The 23,179-nt window shown below is 52.1% G+C and overlaps 1 protein-coding gene across 1 annotated transcript; it reads left to right on the forward strand.

Moving 5' to 3' along the window:
* The first annotated feature begins 5,215 nt into the window (after window positions 1-5,215).
* Window positions 5,216-22,558, forward strand: LOC127037983 (synaptophysin-like protein 1). The gene is made up of 6 exons (XM_050930297.1): window positions 5,216-5,274; window positions 5,882-5,953; window positions 12,761-12,879; window positions 14,144-14,348; window positions 18,412-18,600; window positions 22,026-22,558. Exons 1-6 carry the CDS (start codon window positions 5,257-5,259, stop codon window positions 22,149-22,151), a joined length of 729 nt encoding a protein of 242 aa, XP_050786254.1. The 5' UTR covers window positions 5,216-5,256; the 3' UTR covers window positions 22,152-22,558.
* Window positions 22,559-23,179: the final 621 nt, after the last annotated feature.

The following is a 23,179-nucleotide window of genomic DNA, read 5'->3' on the forward strand; positions in this document are numbered from 1 at the left end:
TCTAGCTCTTACACAGCGCTTTTCATCAGCAGAGCTCAAAGTGCTTCAGGCTTCATTAATGTCTTTATCCTCCCACCATGTCTGGGGATAGGGCAGGGCTATTACCCTCATGCTACAGATAGGGAAACTGAGGCCCAGAAATTCAAAGGTATTTAAGCACTTAACTTCCATTGATTTCAGAGCAATTGGCTCAGGCTCTCTGCAGACTCAGGCAACATCATTGATTTCAAGGGAAGCTAGGTGCCTAAAGTGACTTGCCCTGCATTTTTCCTCGCTGGCACGGAGTTCCCCATCTCCCTGGGACTACGGGCGCCAGGGACAGAAGCCAGAACTGTTACAATAAAGAACTCAACCTGCACAGCTGTCAGCTTAAAGGGATTTCAGTTCCTCCTTTCTGGCAATTCCAAAGTTGGGAGCCAAAATACCTCTGAAGAACGGGACCCTTCTTCCCAGGGCAAAGATGCCACCAGGTGCTTTGGGAATCACCCCCCAGCGCTTTAGATCACCGGGAAAGGACTCGCTGTGGCAAGTTTCTGGTGCTTTGTTCTTTCCTCTGTCTATGCTGAAACTTGCTCAAAACATGCCTGAGCTGGAGATCCAAAAGCCTCCACCATTCTTATGAGGCCTGGGGCCTTCCTGGGTTTGCCTGGGCACTTTCAGTGCATTGAAATGTACATAACTAGGACCATTGGACTGGCCAGGTTGGTTCAGCCCAAAGGCCCTTTGCCCTGTCTCTATAGTGACAGCACCAGATGGTTCAGAGAACCCCACAGTAGCAGGTTAGAGAGATTCTGACTCAGGGACAGTTCCTGCCTGACCGTTAGAGGTGGGTGGGTTCGTGCCCTGGAGCATGAGAGTGTTTAATTTTTTCAAATTAAAAAAAATTCTTCTCTAATGTCATTCTGGTTCTCCTCATTAGCCCTATAAATATCAGATCCCTTGTCTGGGTCATGCTGGGCTCTTGCCTCAGCGAGATCATGTGGCAGTGAGTTCCACAGATAAATTCTGGGATTATATGAAGCAACATTCCCTCTACTCCATTTCAAAGGGGCTGCCTCTCAGTTCCATCGCACATCCCCTTGGCCTTGTGCTGGGGAACCAGGTGGGGAACCGCTTTCGCCCCCTCACCCGCACTCTCCGCTTTGTTTCCCAGCCACGTGATGCTGTCCCTGTTCTCCAGCACAGAGAGTGAAAGGAAGAGGCCAGTCCCTGCACGACTCCCTGCATGACTTACATCTCAGCCAGCCGCACGCTGCTCCTCATCCTCGACCAGCACCTTGACACCAGCGTGCCTCTTGATCTGGTTGGAGGCAGTGTCAGCGCGGGGGAGAACCTGGAGCGCCTGCTGTGGGCAGCACGGGAGATGCACGCTGCGGCAGAGCAGACGGACAGATACGTGCGGAAGAAGGCCAGCAGGGACCTGTACGCGCGCATGGCCTTGCCCCACACGTCGCTGGAGAAGGGAGCCATCGTCCGAGGCTTCCACCAGGCCACCATGAGGATCTTCGGCAGCTTGGGTGGCCCCGTGGTGGTCATGCTACTGTAGAACGCCGGCCTCCCCAAGCGTCTGGAGATGGCTTTGCGGGAGGCGGAGGCCTCCCCAGTGCTGCGCCTGCCGATGGAAGCCATGCGCTGGAGCAACAAGGAGATCACCAGGGCCGTGTCCATTCGTGCCACCTGCGGCGGCCCAGCTGGCAAAATGGTTGCAGGCCCCCCGAGAATGGCCACTTCTCTGGGACCAGCACCGCATGGTGCAGAGGCTGAGGGGCTACCTGCTCGATGTCCTCACGGGGCGTCGTGCTAGGAACGCCCTGGCTGCGGCCTCCTGGCACCTGGAGCAGGCGCTCCAGGCACTGGCACCGGCCTGCAAATCTTTCCAATTGATAGCTGCTGCGGCTGAGGTCTACGTGGCCCTGATCTCGGAGCAGCAGCCGGGAACGGGAGAGGGGCCGGGCCAGAATCCTGCCGGCGTCGCCCATTGAGCTGCGCAGGCAGAGCCATGACAGCGCCCCCTCGTCGCGGCACACACACGGGCAGGCTTTGCGCCGGGCTCTGCTCTGGTTAATGAGCCTGGCAGAGCCCAGCATGTGGGGCTGGTAGCTGGGAACTGCAGCAAATAAAGGGAACTGAGCAAAACCGCGGGCCTGAGTCCTACTGGTTTGTCCTGGCTGGTGTGCTGGCCCAACGGCCTTAGAACCAGACTCCCCTCTCGGCCCCTGGTGTGACTCGGGGGTGGGGGGCGATTCCCCCTCACTCTGGTGTAAATCAGAAGTGAGTCCATGGGTGTCAATGGGGCCGATTCCCCCTCACTAACTCTGGTGTAAATCAGAAGTAACATGAAAACTGCTGTTGTCCAAAACAGTTTTGGGGTTCAAATAAAACAAAAGCAGCAAAGAATCCTGTGGCACCTTATAGACTAACAGACGTTTTGGAGCATGAGCTTTCGTGGGTGAATACCCACTTCCTCAGATGCATGTAATGGAAATATCCAGGGGCAGGTATATATATGTGTGCTAGCAAGCAAGCTAGAGATAACGAGGTCAGTTCAATCAGGGAGGATGAGGCCCTGTTCTAGCAGTTGAGGTGTGAAAACCAAGAGAGGAGAAACTGGTTCTGTAATTGGCAAGCCATTCACAGTCTTTGTTCAATCCTGAGCTGATGGTGTCAAATTTGCAGATGAACTGAAGCTCAGCAGTTTCTCTTTGAAGTCTGGTCCTGAAGTTTTTTTGCTGCAGGATGGCCACCTTAAGGTCTGCTATAGTGTGGCCAGCGACACCATCACAGGACCTAACCAGATCAGCCACACCATCACTGGTTCATTCACCTGCACATCCACCAATGTAATATACGCCATCATATGCCAGCAATGCCCCTCTGCTATGTACATCGGCCAAACTGGACAGTCTCTACGGAAAAGGATAAATGGACACAAATCAGACATTAGGAATGGCAATATACAAAAACCTGTAGGAGAGCACTTCAACCTCCCTGGCCACACTATAGCAGACCTTAAGGTGGCCATCCTGCAGCAAAAAAACTTCAGGACCAGACTTCAAAGAGAAACTGCTGAGCTTCAGTTCATCTGCAAATTTGACACCATCAGCTCAGGATTGAACAAAGACTGTGAATGGCTTGCCAATTACAGAACCAGTTTCTCCTCTCTTGGTTTTCACACCTCAACTGCTAGAACAGGGCCTCATCCTCCCTGATTGAACTGACCTCGTTATCTCTAGCTTGCTTGCTAGCACACATATATATACCTGCCCCTGGATATTTCCATTACATGCATCTGAGGAAGTGGGTATTCACCCACGAAAGCTCATGCTCCAAAACGTCTGTTAGTCTATAAGGTGCCACAGGATTCTTTGCTGCTTTTACAGATCCAGACTAACACGGCTACCCTCTGATAAATAAAACAAAAACATTCAAGTTTTTGGTTAAAAAGTTGGGGGGAGGAAGCAGCAAATATTCTCCCACCATGTTTAAAAAACTGCAGCCTCCTGGTTTTTAACTGAAAAACAAAAACCTGAGTTACAAATGTTCTGGTCACAAAGATTTTTCCTGCAAATTTTTTTTGTGCAGGGGAGGCAGAGGGGCGGGGGAGGGAGGGGGAGGCATTTGATGAAAAAACAAAAGAACAAAAAAGTTCATTGTCAAAACCCCTTTTTGGTAAAAAAAAAAAACCCAGGAGGCGGTTTGGGTTGAAAGTTTGTGGTTTGGGTTTTTTAAAAACTTCCTTTTTTAAAAAAACAAAAAAGAATTGAAAATCGTTACCTGATTTTTCTTTTTTTACTTCAAAACTGACACGTTGGTCCCGGCTTTGGTTCCAGGCAGACACGCCAGGGGCGGAGTTATTGAGGGGATCGGCGAGAGGCAGACCCCGGGGTTCTCAGGCTACATCATTACCCTTACCCCGGCAGGCGGCTGACACCCCCGAGAACTTCAGCGGGGCTCAGGTGTGCTCAGCACACGCCGGGCTGTGCAGAGGTTTGAAGGCTATGAAGTGAAGGTGGCCGGGTGCTTCCAACAGTGTTTTCCCACCAGCAGTAAATTTCGATGAAATGGCATTTGGGGCTGGGCTGGGGTGGAGAAAAACAAGTAGTCTTTTGCCAAGAGGTAGGACAGCCCAATGGTTAGTGCAATAGCCTGGGACTTAGCAAGCCTGGATTCAATTCCCTGCTCTGTCACACACTCCCTGGATGACCTTAGGCCCAACTCCATGCCTCAGTTTCCTCATCTGTACCGTGGGGACAAGAGCCCTGTCCTTCCTCATGGGGGTGTTGTTAAAGAGAGTGAGGGGCTCAGCTGCTATGGGAATGGGGGGCCAGAGAAGCCCCTATGCTACACCAACTGACCCTTGGCTCTGGCGCCGGCTGAAAGTTGCTGCCCCATGGAGTTCCTTCCCAGGAGAGGGGCGGCTGGATGTGTGGTTAGGAGGAGGTGGAGGGAGGAGGGAGTTCCCACCTGTTTGGACAGATACAGCCTGATGGGGGGGGTGGGGGTTGAGAAAAGGAGGTGGAGCTCTTCTAAGCTCCACCCACTAAATAAGGTCCTCCCACCCAAGACATAATAGTGTCCAAGTGTTCAAATTACCATGGTGCAGCTCTGGAGTCCGGGGTTGGCCTGGGCTATGTGGGGGCCTGGAGAACTTGCCCCTCTCCCCGCGATGGGCTCAGGCTCTCTGCAAACTCAGGCAGCATCGCCGGGCTGGTCACACTCAGGGCAGCTCCCCCCTTAGGCCTGGGTAGCGGCTTTGTCTCCCTTCTACCCCCCCGGTATCCCCCCGTGCAGGGGGAGCTGAGCCCAGCTGCCCTGCCCTGCCCGCCCGGATGCTGCTGTTCCTGGCCTGGGGGTTGCTCCCCAGAGGGGCGGCCGGATGAAATCTGCGTGGCGGGGGCTGCGCTGCAGAGCTGTGAGGGGTGGAACTGGGGGGTGAAGGGACTGGCTGAACCCCCCCGGCCTTGGCCATAGCACCTAGCGGGGTGGGGGGGATCGGGGCAGGCAGGCTGGGGGGGGGGGCGGACACGGGTCCCCCTGCAGCCCGGGCGGGGGGGGTCAGAGCTCCTGGGGGGGGGCAGGACCCTGCGATGGGGGAGGGGGGGCTGCCCCACTGCAGTGGGACCCTCCCAGGCCGCCGCACCCAGCAGCCGGGGGCTCCGGCCCTGCAAGGGGGGGTATGCAAATGAGCTCATTAGATCAGCTCCGGGCCGGGCTGGGCGGGGTTTGGTGAGGTCAGCGCGCGCGTCTATCCGGGGAATGGAGCGCGTGAGCCAGGTAGGCGCTGCGGCCCCCCCGCGCCCCCGCCCTTTGTGAGCTCCCCGCCCCTCCCCCCCGGAGCCCCTCTGCCCCCCCCATTGCAAACTCCGCTCCTCCCCCCGGGGAACCCCCCCAGCAACCCGCCTTCCCCCTCCCTTCGCAACCTCTCCCCCCGCCCCCACCCCCACCCCCACCCATTGCAAACTCCCCTCCTCCCCCCGGGGAACCCCCCCAGCAACCCGCCTGCCCCCTCCCTTCGCAACCTCTCCCCCCGCCCCCACCCATTGCAAACTTCGGCCAGGGAACCCCGCCCCTCCAAGAACCCGCCTGCCCCCTCCCTTTGCAACCTCCCCCCCTGCCCCCACCCATTGCAAACTCTGGCCAGGGAACCCTGCCCCCCCAGGAACCCGTCTGACCCCCTCTTTTTGCAGCCTCTCCCCCCCCCCCCCCCGTCCCCACCCATTGCAAACTCCGGCCAGGGAACCCCGCCCCTCAGGAACCCGCCTGCCGCCTCCAATTACAACCTCGCCCCCCCGCCCTCTCCTTCCCAACACCCCCCCCCGAACCTCTCCAATTGCAAACTTCCGCCCCCCCCCCACTCCTGACGCCTCTGATCTCTCCCCAGAAAATGACCGGCCTCCGGCTCGACCTGGGCCCCCTGAAGGAGCCGCTGGGGTTCATCAAGGTCCTGGAGTGGGTGAGTGTGGCGGGGTGCAGGGAGGGGGGACAGTGGGCGGGGTGCAGGGAGGGGCAGGGTGTGTGGGGGTGAATGGGGAGGGGTGGGGGTGCCAGTGGTTGGAGGGAGGGCTAGAGGTGAGGGGGGTTGGAGCTGGGGGCCAAGTGTGTGTGGGGGGGGCTGGGTGGAGCAGTTCGGGTACATGGGTGGGGTACAAAACAGGATGGGACAAAGGAGTGGGGCTGGAGGGGATGCGGGGGTGGTAGGGAGAAGTGGAAGAAACTGCTGCTGCTCTGGACTGGTCCCACCCCCAACCCCCCTGCCCAGTACCCCAGCACCCCCTGACTCCAAGGGGATCTGGCCTGTTGATGCCAATGGGGATCGAGCCCCAGGGCTAATGGCGCGGGTGGGCATTTCCTGACCTGGCCAGTGAGAGATCTTGCTATGAACCGATTTCTGGTGCATCCTGGATTTGAGGTATAAACCCCCGCGTAGCCCATGGCACATCGCTGTGAGATGAGATCAGGGCCCTGTTGTTCCAGGCGCTATCCAGACAGAGCCAAAGACAGTCCCTGCCCCAAAGAGTTTCCAGTATGAATAGACACAGAGTGAGAGGGGAAACTGAGGCACAGTGAGAAAAAAGGAGTGGCAGAGCGAGAGAGAGAACGCAGGAGTTCTGTGTCCGAGCCCCTTTCCCCCGCTCTAACCGTTAGACCCCACTCCCCTCCCAGAGCTGGGGAAAGAACCCAAGAGCCCAGGCTCCCAGCCCCGCTCATCCCCACCCACTAGTCCATGTTTTGACCCAGAGGTGATCTCTCTGAGCACCCCCAGGTAGTTCAGCTGATTTCCCCGTGCGCTAGCACTGATGTGGCATTTACACAAGCGCTGGCCGTGCGCAGGCTGTTGGGATGGACCTTCTTCCCTGATCTGGACAGAGAACCCAGGCATCCTGCCACCCACGCCAACTCCTTGTCTGCTGGGCCATGCCACCCGATCCTGGTGCACTTTCACCAGTGCCGCCCTGGGAGGGGACTGCAGAGAGGAGGCCCTGACATTGTAGGGGAAGTCGCGTCCGTTTGTGGGTTGCCCGTGGTTTGGTAATATTGGTTGTTAATGAAACAGAGCTCTCCGAGGGGATGGCCGGGGGCTTGGTGGGGAGGGCAGCGCCAGGGCTGGTGGCAGATAGCAGCTGGGCCCTTCCACCACTGCGGTCATTCGCCTGGCAGCCTGGATAAGGAGGTCTAGCTCGACCCCCAGGTAAGGGCTGGGAGCCAGGACACCTGGGTTCTATCCTTGGCTCTGGGGGAGGAGTGCGGTCTAATGGTTGGAACAGGGGTGGCTGGGAGCCAGGACTCCTGCATTCTATTCCCAGCTCTTGTGTGTGTGTGGAGAGGGCCATTATTCAATCTTCCCTCCTCAGTTTGGCTAACTGAGTGTTTTTAGAAAAACAACCCAAAATGCCTTGGGAGGCTGCACGATTGTGACCAAATCTGGTTGATTTTCCTGTTAGCCTCCGAGCCCTTTCGTGGGCTCCCAGTTGTTCTTCCCCATCCCGCGAGGGCGAGAATTGAAACCCATTCTCCTGGCAACCCACGATGGCTCCCGGCGCTGGGGATTGAGTGAGAACCGCAGACGATGGGTGACTGGCTGCGATCGTGCCGGCCTCAGGGCTGCCATAATCAGCTAACTGTAACATTGCGCCCTGGGCCCGACCTGCTAGATTTGGACCCAGACAGAAGCTTTCAAAACCCAGACCAAGCTGGTAGGTTCCCCAGGCCGAGATCAAATCCCGGTTGCGCTAGGTGCTGTACAGACCTGAAACGGAAAGACACTTGTCTCCCCAGAGCCCGTATCTAGCCTGAGCCTGCGTGTCTACGCTGCAGTTTTATAGCCCCAATCTCGAATCACCTGATGCCAGCCACTCCTGGGTGTTTTATCTATACTCCCACGTCTGCCAGCTCTGGGACTTAAAGTGTAGCCTCTGCAGTAGTTTCGGTCGCTATTTCTCCGGGGTTATTTTCTGCTCTCGTGCTGTCAGAGGGAAAGTTGGCTTTAGTTTCGCTTTCTTTTTCCTGCAGTGTTGGGAAAACTGCTGTCGCTGAACAGCCAGGAGGAACGGGAAAACATTTTTCCCTGTATGGTATTGAAAAGTTGAACCGAAGGCAGGCTCCTGTCGTCTCTTGGCGGCATCCTTTAAAAGGACCTGAGGAAAGGGAAAAAAGCCAGGGCTCGCTGAGCAGCGCCGGCTGTGTCCAATCCAAAGTCAGCCCCAGCAAAATCCCAAGGTTGGGGTAAAAGATCACAAGATTTAAAAACAAACACCAATGCTTGTGTTTTGTAGTTGGGAAGGCTGAGTCTTTGCCACCCATTTCTGACCCGGCCACGTTCTCCAGATTAGCTCCCCAAACCCAAAGCTGGAAGCCTGAGTTTCAAGGCGAAAGCTGGGGTTGTGTTCTGACTCCGGGAGCTGGAGATTTACAAAAAGCCCCCTGGGAGTGAGAGGTTTGCGAGAATGTTGCTGGAGTTGGCAGAGTTGTCATTTTGCTGATTGAAAAACATAAGAAGCCCCTTCTCCCCAATCTCTGCAGCGCCCGGCCTGATGGATGCCCTGACCTCGGTCGAGAGGGGGATGAGGGTCTTTGTAGAGCCTGGCCTGACGGGGGCCCTCATCTTGGTCGGTGGGGTGGGGGGTCTGTGTAGTGCCTGTCCTGAAAGGGGGTCCTGATCTCGGTCATAGGGATTCGTGCAGTCCCTGGAGGCACGCTTCAACGAAGGGCAGGGGCATGGTGCCGCCTGGCTGAGTGAAGCTGCTAAATGGAAAGCAGCAGCAGTGCTAGCAGAAGGCAATGCCCCACGTTGCTAGCTCCAGCCTGCATGGTGCCCTTGGCGCCTCCGGCTCCTCCTGGCTTCCCTTCCCGCTCTGCCCAGCTGGCTGGAAACAAGAGCTAGCAACATCTAGTAACCACTGTGCCCTTTCTGCATTGCACCCGCGCCACCTGCGTACACATCACTGGGCCTGTGTCCGCTCCCTCTGCCTGGGCCCAACCAGTCGTGGCAGAGCAGCGCAGTGGGATGTGCAGAGACCGTGGGTCAAATCCTGGCTTGGTCCCCCCGACCTGGGGCAAATAGTTTCAGCTGTCCTGTGCCTCAGTTTCCGCAACTGCAAAGTCAGGTTATGAGCTGTTCTGCAGTTATGGTGCTAGGTGCTGTACAAACACACAGAAGGGAGACCCGTCCCTGTCCTGGGGTGATGTTGACAATTAGACAAAAGCCAGGTCAGTACCTAGATTGATACCTCACCCGGCTAATTGGTGCTAGCTGCTGGCATCTCTGGGCACAGTGCAAAACTATGCCCAGCAGGAAGTCTATGCCATGTCCTCCCCTCTCCCCACCCCGCTTCATCTCTGAGCAGTTCCGCTGGCCAGAAACTGCAACCTAGATATTTATAGCCTCTAACGTGATCCAGAAGGAAAAGTCATTCAATCTTTTCCCGTGGCAGAATCTGGTCAAAAAACTCCCTCCCCCCATGGAAAATTTAGGGGTTACAGGAAAGGGCATTCTTTGCACGCAGGCTGTTTGCAATCCTCAAACATTTAATATCCCACCCCCCACTCCCAAGTTTTACTATTTTCATCTCAATTTGTATTAATCAGAATATCTGCAAATTTTACTGTTTGGGCCCAGTTTTTATTCTTTGGAAAATCTGCTGTTTTGACTGTTTTCATTCATCCCTTTCTTTTACCCAATGGAAGATTTGCAAATTTGGCCATCCCATCCCAATCCTTGGAGCAGGGCATTGGCCATGAGCGCATCTCCGTTAGCCTGTGTCCAGGGCGGCTGTGACGTTGCGTTTCCTCTCTTCGCCACGTGGGGCAGAACCCGTGGCCTGGTGGGGATGTGATCTGGGTTTGCGGCGCCGATGCAGGCAGCCGGCTTCTTGTGGCTGCTTCCGCGACTCTGTTTGGGGCGTGGCAGGGCTGGTCTGTTTGAGAGGAGTGGGGGGAGAGATTGTGGGTCCGCTGGGCTCCACCATCAACCTCTCCAGCCCTAACGAGATGAGAATCCGCTAGCCTTGTGCATCACCTCATTCTGAGCCCCCCTGTGATGCCCGCCTGCCGTGCTCAGCGCAGCCTCTCTTCCTTCCAGCCTGGACCATCCCTCCTAAAGCAGAGTGCAAAGAGATCCCTGATCTCGGTCATACGGCGGGGAGATATGCAGCGCCTGGCACGACGGGGCCCTGATCTTGGTCAGGGGTGGGGTGGAGCCGGGGAATCTGTGTGGCACCTGGTATGGCAGGGTGCCCGATCTCAGTCAGGGACGGTGTGTGCAGCACCTGGCTTGACGGGGTCCCTGATCTTGGATGGAGGGCGGGAAATCTGTGTGGCACCCAGCGTGACATTATCCCTGATCTCAATCGAGAGGGTGTGTGCCTGTGTGGCACCCAGCGGGAAGAGGGCCCCCCATCCCAGTCTGGATTGCTATGGCACTGAGTGCACTGGGGGATGACCTAGCTGCTGGCATCGAAATAATAACTCTCGCTTAAAGCCTCCAGCCCGGCCTCAGATCGCTGAGCCTTGCAGTGAATTCCATAGAACGGGCACGTCTCTCTGTAGTCACTGCACTCGGCTTCCCTGGCTCCCAGCCAGGCCCGGCGTCGGTGGGGTCCTGGCTGGCTTAGTCCACCCCCCTCCCTGGGGACCATCGGCGCATGATGCCAGCAGATCCAATTCTGCAAGGTTTCTTAAGGAGGAATCACTCCAAGCGGGACAATGTCCGAAACTCCCCTGTGCTCACTCAGCCCAGACTTGCAGTCTGCCGCTTCTCTAGTTGCTAAACCTGGCTGTGACCTTCAAGGCCCAAAGCCAGATCCTCTGGCTTTTTGTCCCTGCTGCGAAGCAGAAACCCTAAGCTGACAATTCGTTCACGTGTATTGCGTTACTCTGTTACTACGGGGTGTCTGCCAGCTGTACAGGCAAGGGGTGGAATGGTCAAAAATGGTTTTCCTGGGGAAAGTTTGCAAATTTTTCTTAGGTATTTTCTTTTTTCCTTCAAAATTTCACGGGAGAACCTGGCTGTTTTTTCAGTCCCTCCCCCATGGTTCTGTTGTGGAGCATGGCTTGTCGTAAAACGTCCAAATTTTGTTAAAAATCCAACTAAATAAAACATGGAGGGGGTTAGTTTTCAAAAAACGGTGTTGTTGAAAATGTTCCTAAGATCAGTTTTTTGAAGACTCCGACCTCAATTCAACTCAAACTGGAATTAATAAACAAATCTCATTTCCCCAATCCTCAAACATTTTGTTAACCGAAAAATGAAGTTAAACCTCAGACAGCAAATTTTCAGCTAAGTCAATAACTTTGTAGAAAAAAATGCTTTCCTGGGAGCAGTTTTTGCCAAAAAACTGATTTTGAAAAGTAAAACTCAATTTTTAAAAACACAACCAGAACATTTTTAGGGCAAACTGAAGCCTTCACCCCAAACTGCAAATTTTAACATAAAACGGGTTTTTTTAACTGTTTACTGAGAATGGATTTCAGTTCAGAGGTCTGATTTTAGAAAACTTGAACTCGACTTTTAAACCAAACCCTAATGTTTTTACTCAAAATTTTTTTGTGGCCTGCAACTGACCATTTTTGTGACACACTTATGGGGGAAGTTATCAACATTTTTCTGATCTGTGATCAAAATAACTTTACTCTCATTGCTGTGGAAAAGGGAATTACCCACTGGAGCACATTGCCAGGAGTCATGATGGAGTTCCCATCACTGACAATTTTTAAATCAAGATTGGAGGTTTTTCTAAAAGCTCTGCTCTAGGACTTACCGTGGGGCAGCTCTCTGACCTGTGTTATGCAGGACGTCAGACAAGATGATCACAATGGTCCCTTGCAATCTGTGAATCATTAAAATTTCATTCTTAGTAGAAATGTCCATGGGGAGGGAAAATGTGTTGATGAAAATATTCCAATCTGCATAAGTCCCTTGGGAAACGAGAGAGACAGAAGTGGAACTCAAGCTGTGTATAACTTCATACACTTGTTTGTGTTTAGCTTGTGAATGGGCACAGGGATTGAGCAATATCTCGGGACATTAGCAGCAGTTAAAGAGGAGCCCAGCTGTGGTCTCCTGAGTGACCTGCAAGTCACGGTGACATTGTGCCTCAGTTTCCCCATTGGTGATAACATTGCGCACGTTCCTTGCCACAACCATTTGAGATCTGTGCATGAAGAGCACATGAAGGGGAGGGATTATTCCCAGACTCTGACAAGGTCTGCGGAAGCCGGGAGGGGTGTTGAAAGAGGTGTTTTGTCTCCAGTTAGCTGTGCCAACAGAAAGTGGTGTGATCTTTGGCCCAGAGAGTCAATAGGGCCAGATCCCCGTTGGAGTCCGTTTACCCTAGCTCATGATCTGGCATCCTCTGCTTTCAATTTTCATTAGAGCCGTTTTTAACGGGCCAGGTGGCTGCAGAAAATTGACCCTGTTACGATCAGAATCGTGCTGAGAGTGAGTGACGCATGCCAACCCAGCTGCTGTTCTTCTGGGTGAATGCCAGCGGAGTGTGCTGGGATCAGCTGATGCGAACCATGTGCACTGCTGGCATTCCTTAATGGGATCCTTCTGACACTGGCTGGAGTGCATGTGCTGAGCTTGAAATGGAGTCGGGGCATCGAAAAGATCGGGGCTAGCTCAACCACCAGATAGGGGCTGGACGCTGGCATCCCTGGGGGCGGTTCTCCGGCCTGGGTTCTGCAGGAAGGCAGGTTGGATGGGCATGAATCCTGGCCTTGAAATCTATGACTCTAATGCTGTGTCTCTCCGTATCTCTAGATTTTTTCCATCTTTGCTTTTGCCACCTGTGGAGGGTACAGTGGCCAGACCTCCATTAAAGTCAGCTGTCAGGACACTAAAAATGAGACCCTTGAGGCAGCTTTTGGCTATCCGTTCCGGTGAGTGTAGCCCCGGGCGGACAATCGGCTGAATCTGTGCTTGTGGTGGGATGCGGTGGCCAGCGGGGCTAACGCGATCCCGAGACGCGGAGCAGAGAGGAGGTTGTATCTGCAACCGCTGCTGCAATCCCATGTCCGGTCCTGGTGGCTGCAGTTCCGGGAGGGCAGTGTTCACAGGAATGAATTCAGGGACATTCTCTTGCTAGTGTGATGCAGGAACGCAGGCTGAATGATCACAGTGGGCCCTTCTGACATTAGAATCAGTGAATCATTCCCACATGACCCTTACTTCCTTCTCCTCTCCTATGCATTCTCCCAGCCCCTGGGAATGAAACACCCTGGGTCTGGCTTAAACATCACAGGTTGTTTTTAAACAAGCAACCAGCATCAGGCTGGGTCTGTTCCCCTCTGTTTTTTTAGCTTCTAGGGGGATCATTTCCCATTCCCCCCGGCCCCAACTCTGAAGATGAGAAAAGTCATCTTAATAGAGATTCTCCCAGAAATGCTCTGACTCCGGGAGCTGGAGATGGAAGGGAAACCCCCAGCCATCACGAGATGCACAGTGATCTAAAGGGTGGTGGGGGTGAAGTCTCGGTACGGCATTGGGGAGACAATGATTTGAGACTGCACTGTCAAACAGGACGTCGGGAAATCAGGGAGGGGTCAGAGAAGAGCGATGGGAACAATCTGAGGACTAGAAAACCTGCCTGAGAGCAAGACATTAAAGGAGCTCAATCTAGTGAATTTCTCCCAGAGAAGATTCAGAGGGGACTTGAACCCGGTCGGTCAGTGCCTCCCTGGGGAGGAGACTTTGGGGAGCAGAGGGCTCTTTAATCTAACTGACAAAGGCAGAGCAGGAGCCGATGGCTGGGGGATGAAGCCAGACTGGAAATAAGGAGGTAAATTCTTAATGAGGAGAATTGACCTTTGGAACGACTGCCCCAGGGATGGGGCTGATTCTAAATCCCTTGGAGTCTTTCCATCAAGGTCTGACATCTCTTTAAAAGCTCCTCTATTAGATATGGACTTAAAAATCTATGAAAGGGCAGAATTAAGGGGATGTATGCAAGGGGGTGGAGTTAAGGGCACTCAACTCCCAGATCTGGACTAGAAGCAGGGAGCCTTGGAGGAGTTTCTACCTCCTGGGCTATGCAGGAGGGCAGAGCAGGTGGGTAAATATGACACTTTCGCCCCAGAGGCCCAGTACTTCGTCTCGCTGGTGTAAAAGTGAAATGCTTCAAGGTGCTTTTGTCTCACCTGGCAGGCTGAACACTGTGGTGTTCAAAGAACTGGATTCAAAGAAATGTAACAACACATGGACCCCAACCCACCTCATGGGCGACTTCTCCTCCTCGGCCCAGTTCTTCGTCACCTTCGCTGTCTTTGTCTTCCTCTACTGCATGGCGGCGCTGGTGCTGTACGTGGGATATCTGCACCTTTACCGTGGCACTGGCAAGCTACCCATGATTGTAAGTGACTTGTAACATTTTGCTCTTAATGGGGGCTGGGAGGAAAATTGGGGGCAGTGAGGCAGAGGGGGAATTTCCTGTGGAGAATTTAGACAAAAATTCAAATCTTAATTCGTTTTTGTGGTGGGAAAAATTGACGTTCCACTGAAATATTTTGATCGAAACCTTGAATATTTGAATTCAAAATGACATTGCAGTGCCTCGTGGGAGCTGTAGTCTTGAGTGCCTTGGGTTCCCATTCTCCCCTATGGGCTGGGCACCTTGGGTGGCCTACATCTCCTATGATACACCACTTCCACCTCTCACTGAGTCACTGTGATGCCTTATAGGAGTTGTAGTCCTGGGTGTCTCATGTTCAGTTCTCTGTAGGCCAGGGTGCACTACTTCTCTCATGGTCAGGAGTGGGGTTGTGTCCTGGGTGTCCGTGGCTGCAATGCCTCATGAGAGTAGTTGTCCTGGGTGCCCCGTGCTCTCATTCTTCTCTATGGTCCAGGCTCTCTGGCTGACCTATGACTCCCATGATGTACCATGTCCAGAGATTCCTATGACACAACTCGCCCAAAGGGGGAAGAGTGGCACATTGTAGGAGATGTAGTCCAGGCAAGAGAGGGGAATAAAAGAGGCACCTGAACTACAACTCCCATCATGCACCATAATAGATCAGCAGGAAGCAAGGAAGTGGTGCATCATGGGGAATGTGGTCTAACCAGAAAGCCCAGACCATAGAGAAAAATTGACGCACGAGGTATTCAGAACTACAGTTGCCATGATGTACCACTCTGTCGTTTTGAATCGAAACATTTCAGTTTTCAGACAAACAATTTTCACTGAAAAGTGGAAGTTCTCCGTGGGAAGCAGAAATGTGTCACAAATATTTTGGTTGAAATAACAATTTTCTGTCAAAAAGCAGCTGTCGCAAAGAATTTTCAAAGAGCTGTACTCTTAAGCCAGAAGTGTCCTGTAACCTAGATCTCCAAGCACTCTGCAGAAGAGAGTCCTGCTCAGAATCTTGGCATTGCCAGGTTTTTTGGGACCACAAAAAGATTAACACACTCTTTTTATTGGCCAGCGTGGAAACTTTCATGGGAAAATCTTTGATCAAATTTTTTTTTTTGCTGTTCAGCTACATTTTTTGCATTTTTTTTTTAGTGGGGGGAAAACTTCCCCTTAAAGAAGAAAGCAGACAATGAGGCACCTGCAATGAAAACGGTTTTGTGCAATACACATCTCAGCTTTCTGAGGTCAAGTTACAAAACAGGAACATTTTTTGTTTCGTTGGAGCAAAATCTGCCTTTGGTTTTTCCCTTTTGCCCTGGCCTTTTAAAACATTCTGCTCAACAGGTTTTGTTTTCTGATGACATTTTTCTGCCACTTTTGTTTTCCCAAAACACCAAGCTTCCGTCAAGGGGCCATAGCTCCACTGGAGTCAGTGGAGCCAGATTCCAGCTGGGGTCAATCGTCCGTAGCTCCATTTAGTCCAGTGGATCTGTGGCGATTCACATCAGCAAAGGCTCTGCCCAGCTGTTCTTGCGATGATCTGTGTAATTCCCAGCTCACCCGCTGGCTGGATCCCAGCTCTAATTAAGAGGCCGTGAGACCCAATCTTTGGCACAATGCCCTGGCTCCATGCTGGCATGCGAACCAAAGCCCCTGGCTCTGGAAGGCAGAGGGGTCGCGAGCGGGAGAGGATTATTATAACTTGATAAACAGTTGCCCCTTTTCTCTTCTCTCCCTGCTGCGCTGGCTCCTCGGAGGGCTGGGAAATGCGGTAAGTGCCCAGGCGTCTCCTGCCGGTCCCACATTGGTGCTGACCTGCCCATCGGATAAGTTATTCAGGAGTAATTGGCAAACCCCAACTTCCAAGCATGGGGGGAGGGAGTTGTGGGGGGAGGAGGGCGGAGGGAAAATCCAAATTGCATCAGAGCTCTGGGGATTTGTGTCCAGAATGGGTGGGTGTGTGGGTGAGATCTATGGGGCACTGCCCCCCACGACCTCCCCACATTCTCTAATGCAGCTAAAGTTGCAGCAAAATCAGGGTTTGCCAGGAACAGATTCTCTTAGCGAGGAGCGGTGAGCTAGCAGTTAGAGAGATCCAGCTGGAAGGCAGGAGACCTGGATTCAAGAGCCTTGGACAGGGCTTGGTTGAGTCTGTGCCTGAGTTTCCTCATCTGTAACATGGGGATAATGATCATTCCATTGTCTGTTTACGTTGTAAGATCTTTGGGGGTAGAGACTCTCTCTGTGCCTGGGCAGCACCTGGCACAACAGGGCCCTGATCTCAGCTGGGTCCGTTGGGTGCTACCAGAATAACACTAATGGGTTGTGCTCACCACTGTGGTGCTTTCTGGTGGTTGTTCCAGTTTTAGATCTGTCCATCAGCAGAGTGCCCTCCCCTTGTGGGGTCTCACTCAGTGTCACAGCTTCTCCACCGTCTCCACTGTCTGTGAGGACCCACGTCACTCCCGGATCATGGCATCCTCTTCAGGGCACGGCCGTCTGGCTTCCCCAACTCCATTGTCCCACCGCTTACGGGGGAACCGACAGGCCTTGGCCCAGCCTGTCACTGCAGTCGCCAACTGCAGCCCCTCGCTCAGGGGCAAACTGCCGTCCTTTGGGTGGCCACTTCCTTCAGCAGCCTGTGGGGCAAAGGGGAGGGGGGCAGGCCTGCCTGCTACTCTGCGCCCTGACCCAGGCACCTTATAGCTGGTAGCCACTCACTGCCTCTCCTTCCCCTCTGCCACTACCTGCTTTCCCTGGGCCACCTTCCCAGCACCTATTCGGCCCCCGTATCATGGCCACAGTCTGGGAATGAGCCAGGCTGGAGCTCCACTTGTTCCCCGACCCTGCCCAGCACTGTTCTGTCCCAGGTACTTCTCTCTGCAGGCAGCCAGTCCTTCTCCCTCAAGCTCCAGGGAGAGACTGACTCCTCTCTGTCCTGCAGCCCTTTTTATAGGGCCCAGCCGGGCCCTGATTGGCTGCTTCTAAGTCTTCCTCTGATTGGCTGGGTTCTGTGCAGCTGCTCCAAGGGCTGCTATTAACCCTTTGCCAGCCGGTGAGGGGCAGCTGCCCCATCACAAACCCCTGAAGAACAGTACTGCAGAGAAGAGAAGTGATTAAATTAATCCTCAACTTTTGTGAGTGGATGAAGCCTTCGCAATAAGTGGCATTTTTGGCCAGACCTAGAACGTTGTTTAGTGGCTTGATTGCCGGGGGAATTCAGCGCCTGGTGCCATCCTTCGGGAATCCAAGCCTAAAGCCAGAGTCTAGACCTGGGGCTGCGTGCTGTAACTCGGGGTCCACCTCCCGTGTAACAGAGGAAGATCCAGCTTCTCTACCGGGCTGCTTGTGGGAATGCCATGGGCTCCACCCTGCACTGTCGAAAGAGCCGGCTGGATTGTTTTGGGTGCCCGACTCGTGACACGGTGAAAGGAGACGGGATATCAGAGAACGCCAAGTACCCATCAAAACCAGGCTCACTACATGGCATCTCCAGTTGGGCACCCGCAGTCGAGTCTCTCTTGAAAGCACCTATGAGGCGTGTGCCAGGGATGTCACAGCCCCCCGCCTCCCCCCCATGACTGAGACTGGGGGTGCCCCCAACCGGGCTGCCCAGTGCCCACATCTCAGCTGACAGCCCCAAGCCCTGAGGTGGAATCAACACTTATGTGAGTTGAGTGGCACATGGAGCTGTGTGAGGGCGTGGCCTCGTGTGTCCATCACCTGGTGTAATAACACTCCAGTCATTAAAGCCAGTGGGACTAGACCCAAAGCTGGGGTCAGTGACTCCTGTGGAGCTACGGCCCAATGGGGCCAGATCCCAGCTGGGATCAATGGGCCGTAGCTCCATTGGGGTCAATGGGGCCAGATCCCAGGTGGGGTCAATGGGCCGTAGCTCCATTGGGGTCAATGGGGCCAGATCCCAGGTGGGGTCAATGGGCCGTAGCTCCATTGGAGGGTTGGCCTCAGCGTGTCCATTGTAGGTGCCTGGGAATCAGTCCCCTCCATTATGTATTTCTCTCCTGGTGGCCTTGGGCTAGTAACTTCCCATCTCCCCCTCCTGCAGGACTTTGTGATCACCATGGTGGTCACACTTCTCTGGCTGATCAGCACTTCGGCTTGGGCCAAAGCCCTGACTGACATCAAAATATCTACTGGGTCTGAGATTATGTCGGGAATACTCTTCTGCCATACGCCCCCAAATTCCTGCCTATTCGGTGCAGTGAGCAGCATGGGCTCCCTCAACGTGTCCGTGGTACGTATGGCCAGCGCCCTCCCCTCCCCTGCGCCACTGAGGCACTGGGCGGGTCTCCCTTGAAACTCAGGGGCGTGTGCTTGGCTCCGAGCCCGTGGTTGGAGATCTTGTCTACATGGGGATGCGAAGGGAAGTGAATCCAAATTAAGAGTTTAAATTAGGGCTGTCAAAAAATTTAAAAAATTTATCGCAGTTTTAATCGCATTGTTAAATGATAAAAAAATACCATTTCTTTAAATATTTTTGGATGTTTTCCACATTTTCAAATATATTGATTTCAATTACAGCACAATACAAAGTGTACAGTGTTCACTCTTAGTTTTGATTACAGATATTTGCACTATAAAAAGATAAACCAGAGAAATAGTATTTTTCAGTTCACCTTTATCGTGAAAGTGCAACTTACCAATGTAGAAATTTTTTTACATAACTTATTTTTGAGTGCAATGTAACTTTAGTGTCTACAGGTCCACTCGGTTCTACTTCTTGTTCAGCCAATTGCAAAGACAAAAAGGTTTCTTTAAATTTATGGGAGATAATGTTGCTCACTTCTTATTTACAGTGTCACCTGAAAGTGAGAACAGGCGTTCGCATGGTACCGTTGTAGCTGGTGTTTCAAGGTATTTACGTACAAGATGTACTCAAGGTTCATATGCCCCTTCATGCTTCGACCACCATTCCAGAGGACGTGTGTCCATGCTGATGACGAGTTCTGCTCAATAACAGTCCAAAGCAGTGCAGACCGACACATGTTCATTTTCATTATCTGAGTCAGATGCTACCAGTAGAAGGTTGATTTTCATTTTTGGTGATTCAGGTTCTGTAGTTTCCACATCACCGCATTGCTCTCTTAAGACTTCTGACGCCATGTTCTGTACCTCATCCCTCTCAGATTTTGGAAGGCTCTTCAGATTCTTAAACCTTGGGTCGAGTGCTGTAGCTATCTTTAGAAATCTCACATTGGTACCTTCTTTGCATTTTCTCAGATCTGCAATAAAAGTGTTCTTAAATCGAACAATATATGCTGGGTCGTCATCTGACACTGCTAAGGTATGAAATATATGGCAGAAAGCAGTTAAAACCACAGAACAGGAGACATACAATTTTCCCCCCAAGGAGTTCAGTCACAAATTAAATTAACACATTTTTTTTAACAAGCGTTATCAGCATGGAAACGTCCTCTGGAATGGTGGACGAAGCACGAAGGGGCATATGAATGTTTAGCACATAAATGCCTTGCAACGTTGCCGACAACAGTGCCATGCGAAAGCCTGTTCTCACTTTTAGGTGACATTGTGAATAAGAAGCGAGCAGCGTTATCACCTGTAAACATAAACAAACTTGTTTGTCTTAGGGATTGGCTGAACAAGAAGTAAGACTGAGTGGACATGTAGGCTTTAAAGTTTTAGATAGTTTTGGTTTTGAGTGCAGTTATGAAGCAAAAAAAAAAAAATCTCCATTTGTAAGTTGCACTTTTACTTTAAAGAGATTTCACTACAGTACTTGTATGAGGTGAATTGAAAAATACTATTTTTATCTTTTTTACAGTGCAAATATTTGTAATAAAAAATAGTGACCATGTACACTTTGTATTCTGTGGTGTGTTTGAAATCAGTGCATTTGAAAATGTAGAAAAACATCCAAAATATTTATAATAAATTTCAATTGTTATTGTTTGACAGTGCAATTAAAACTGCGATTAATTTTTTTAGTCAGGTAATTTACTTTGAGGTAATTGCTGAAGTTAAGTGCGATTTAATTGACAGCTCTAGTTTGAAATGGATTGGTTCCCGTAGGGTGTTCGTCGGTTGGAGAGGGTTCGGAGCTGGAGAAGAAAAGTTATTGTACCACTGGGTTTGGCACTGGTGCGACCGTTGTTGGAATCCTGTGTCTGGATCTGGTGCTCATCATTCGAGAAGGACGTTGATCAGTTGCAGAGGGGTCAGGGAAGAGCCACAAGAATGATTAAAGGATTGGAAAACCTCCCTTGTAGTGATAGACTCAAGGAGCTCAATCTATTTCTCTTAACAAAGAGAAGGTTTCAGAGGTGACTTGATCCCCATCTTTTAAGTCCCTACATGGGAACAAATACTTGATCATGGGCTCTTCGATCTGGCAGAGGAAGGTCTAACTATGTCCAATGGCTGGAAGTTGAAGCCGGACACAGACTAAAAATAAGGTGTAAATTTTTAAGTCACAGTGATTCACCCTTGGACCAATTTACCAGGGAGTGTGGTGGATTCTCCCTCACTGGCACTTTTAAAACGAAGATTGGATGGGTTCCTAACTGATCTGCTCTCTTTCAAACGGAAATTTAATTCAGGAATGTTCTCTGGCCTCTGTTAGACAGGAGGCCAGACTAGCTGATCACAGGGGTTTGTTCTGGCCTTAGAATCTATGAATCTAGGAGAGTGAGTCTGAGACCAGATTGTGGATTTGATGAAAATTCGGAATTGGTTAAAATATGGATGTTCTCATTCTGAATTAAAGTCACCGTCATTCTTAAATCACGGTGATTTAAACTAATCTCAGTCAGGGCCACTTTAATTCAGAATGAGAGCATCCGCCATGCGGTTTAACTAATCCACTTTAAATTCACACCAGTGAGGGCTTGTCTACACTTGAAACTTAATTTGGATTAAGGCTGGGTGTGAATTTAAAGCCCTAATTATTCCTGATTAACTCCGTGTGTGCATACTGTTATTCCGGAGTATGAATGGCTCGTCCTGATTTGGCAAAATCCATCGGGGAAACTATTCAGGAGTAGCAATGGGTGAAATTTTCCAGATGAACCTTCTTTCAGCAGAAAAGGCAGATTCTGTTTCCAAACATCCGTTTGTTTCATTTAAAGAACCTCAATAAAAATGCATCTGAAGAAGTGGGTATTCACCCACAAAAGCTCATGCTCCAAAACGTCTTAGTCTATAAGGTGCCACAGGATTCTTTGCTGCTTTTACAGATCCAGACTAACATGGCTACCCCTCTGATGGTTAAATGAAGGAGCTTGATCTATTTAGTTTCTCCCAGAGAGTGTTCAGAGGGGATTTTGGGGAGCAGAGGGCTCTTTAATCCAGCCAACACAGGTAGAGTGAGAGCCAACAGCTGGGGAATGAAGCCAGACAGATCCAGGCTGGAAAGAAGTGAATTTTAGTCATGGAATTGACCCACCAGATCTGGGTTTGAAATCTAGAAAGGGGGTGGAGTAAAGGGCACGCACGCAAGGGGGTGGAGTTAAGGTGCTCTAGCTCGACCATCCGATCTGGGCTGCAGGCAAGAATCCCTGGGGAAGGTTCTCCAGCCTGGGGCTATGCAGCCGGGCAAGCTGGGTGGGCAGAAATGGTCCATGTAGAGCTGGAGAGGGCATCTCCCAGCCGAACTGGAAGCTAGATACTGCAGCTAACCCCCTCATCCTTTGGACCCCTTAGGTTATCGGCTTCCTGAACCTCATTCTGTGGGCAGGCAACGCTTGGTTCGTGTATAAGGAAACCCACTTGCACAGTCCCCCAGACGCTCTGGCCCCAGGCGGCACTCCGGCTCCTGCGGGAATGTAAATGGCCCCGCTGGGACACACCAGCGCCACGCACGACCCCTCGGCCTCAACCTGGCATCGGCGCGGCTCATCTGTCCTAATTGTAGTCACCATTTCAACCGGCAGGGGACGGGTGGGAATTGCAGATACAGCTCAGCTTTCAATCGCGAGCAGGTGCCTTTATGTTTTGAAGGCAGCGGTGCTTTGGCAGGGCGTGGCGGTGGTGGGTTGATTTTGTTTTTGTGTTTGGGTTTTTTTTTTGCTTTATTCTACTGAAATATTACCCTGGGTGTTGGCAAGGGAGAGGGGCAGCTTCTTTGCGAGAACTGCAGCCCGGCAAACTATCTGTAGTGTTGAGGGCAGTGGTTCTCCAACTTTTATATTGGTGACCCCTTTCACCGATGAGTGCGACCCCCCTCCCCCGTCCCCCAATAAATTCAAAACACTTTTGTATATATTTAACACCAGTATAAATGCTGGAGGCAAAGCGGGGTTTGGGGTGGAGGCTCACAGCTTGCAACCCCCCACGTAATAACCTCGTGACCCCCGGAGGAGCCGTGACCCCCAGTTTGAGAACCCCTGGTCTGGGGTCCCAGCCCTCGGCTGGCGTGACCCAGCAGTGCTCTGCTGAACCGAATAGCACCATTGGCAGCAGATTGGCATGGAGCTATTGATGGCAGATAGGGCTGGTGTGTGCGGGCTGGTGCAGCACGTGACTGACAGCAGAGAGAGCAGACGGGCACAGAAAGCAATCTGGCCAGCTGTAATTAGTAGATCTGTGTTAACTGGTACAGATCTGGAGCGCGTGCGTGTCAGTATCCCCGTGTTCATTGCAGCAGATTGCTGCTGATTTCTCTCAGCTGAGTGGCTGGCGCTGCATTTCAATAAGTGCCTTTTGTCTTTCACGTCCCTCTGATGGGGGAGGGTTTGTATCTGGGGCACATGGCGGGCGGGGGCGGAGGGGGGGGGAGCTGCATTTGAAATGCACTATTCTCACTTTGTACATGACACACACAACTTGTCTTGGTTTGAAAACTCGCGTTAGCACCA

Source organism: Gopherus flavomarginatus, chromosome 20 (assembly GCF_025201925.1).
Source record: "Gopherus flavomarginatus isolate rGopFla2 chromosome 20, rGopFla2.mat.asm, whole genome shotgun sequence".
NCBI lineage: Eukaryota > Metazoa > Chordata > Testudines > Testudinidae > Gopherus > Gopherus flavomarginatus.

Bases quoted from the DNA above. Each gene is read 5' to 3' on its own strand.
- LOC127037983 (XM_050930297.1), top strand. The intron at 14,349-18,411 runs GTAAGTGACTTG...CCCCTCCTGCAG, and splicing joins CTGGCAAGCTACCCATGATT to GACTTTGTGATCACCATGGT. The intron at 18,601-22,025 runs GTACGTATGGCC...TGGACCCCTTAG, and splicing joins GCTCCCTCAACGTGTCCGTG to GTTATCGGCTTCCTGAACCT.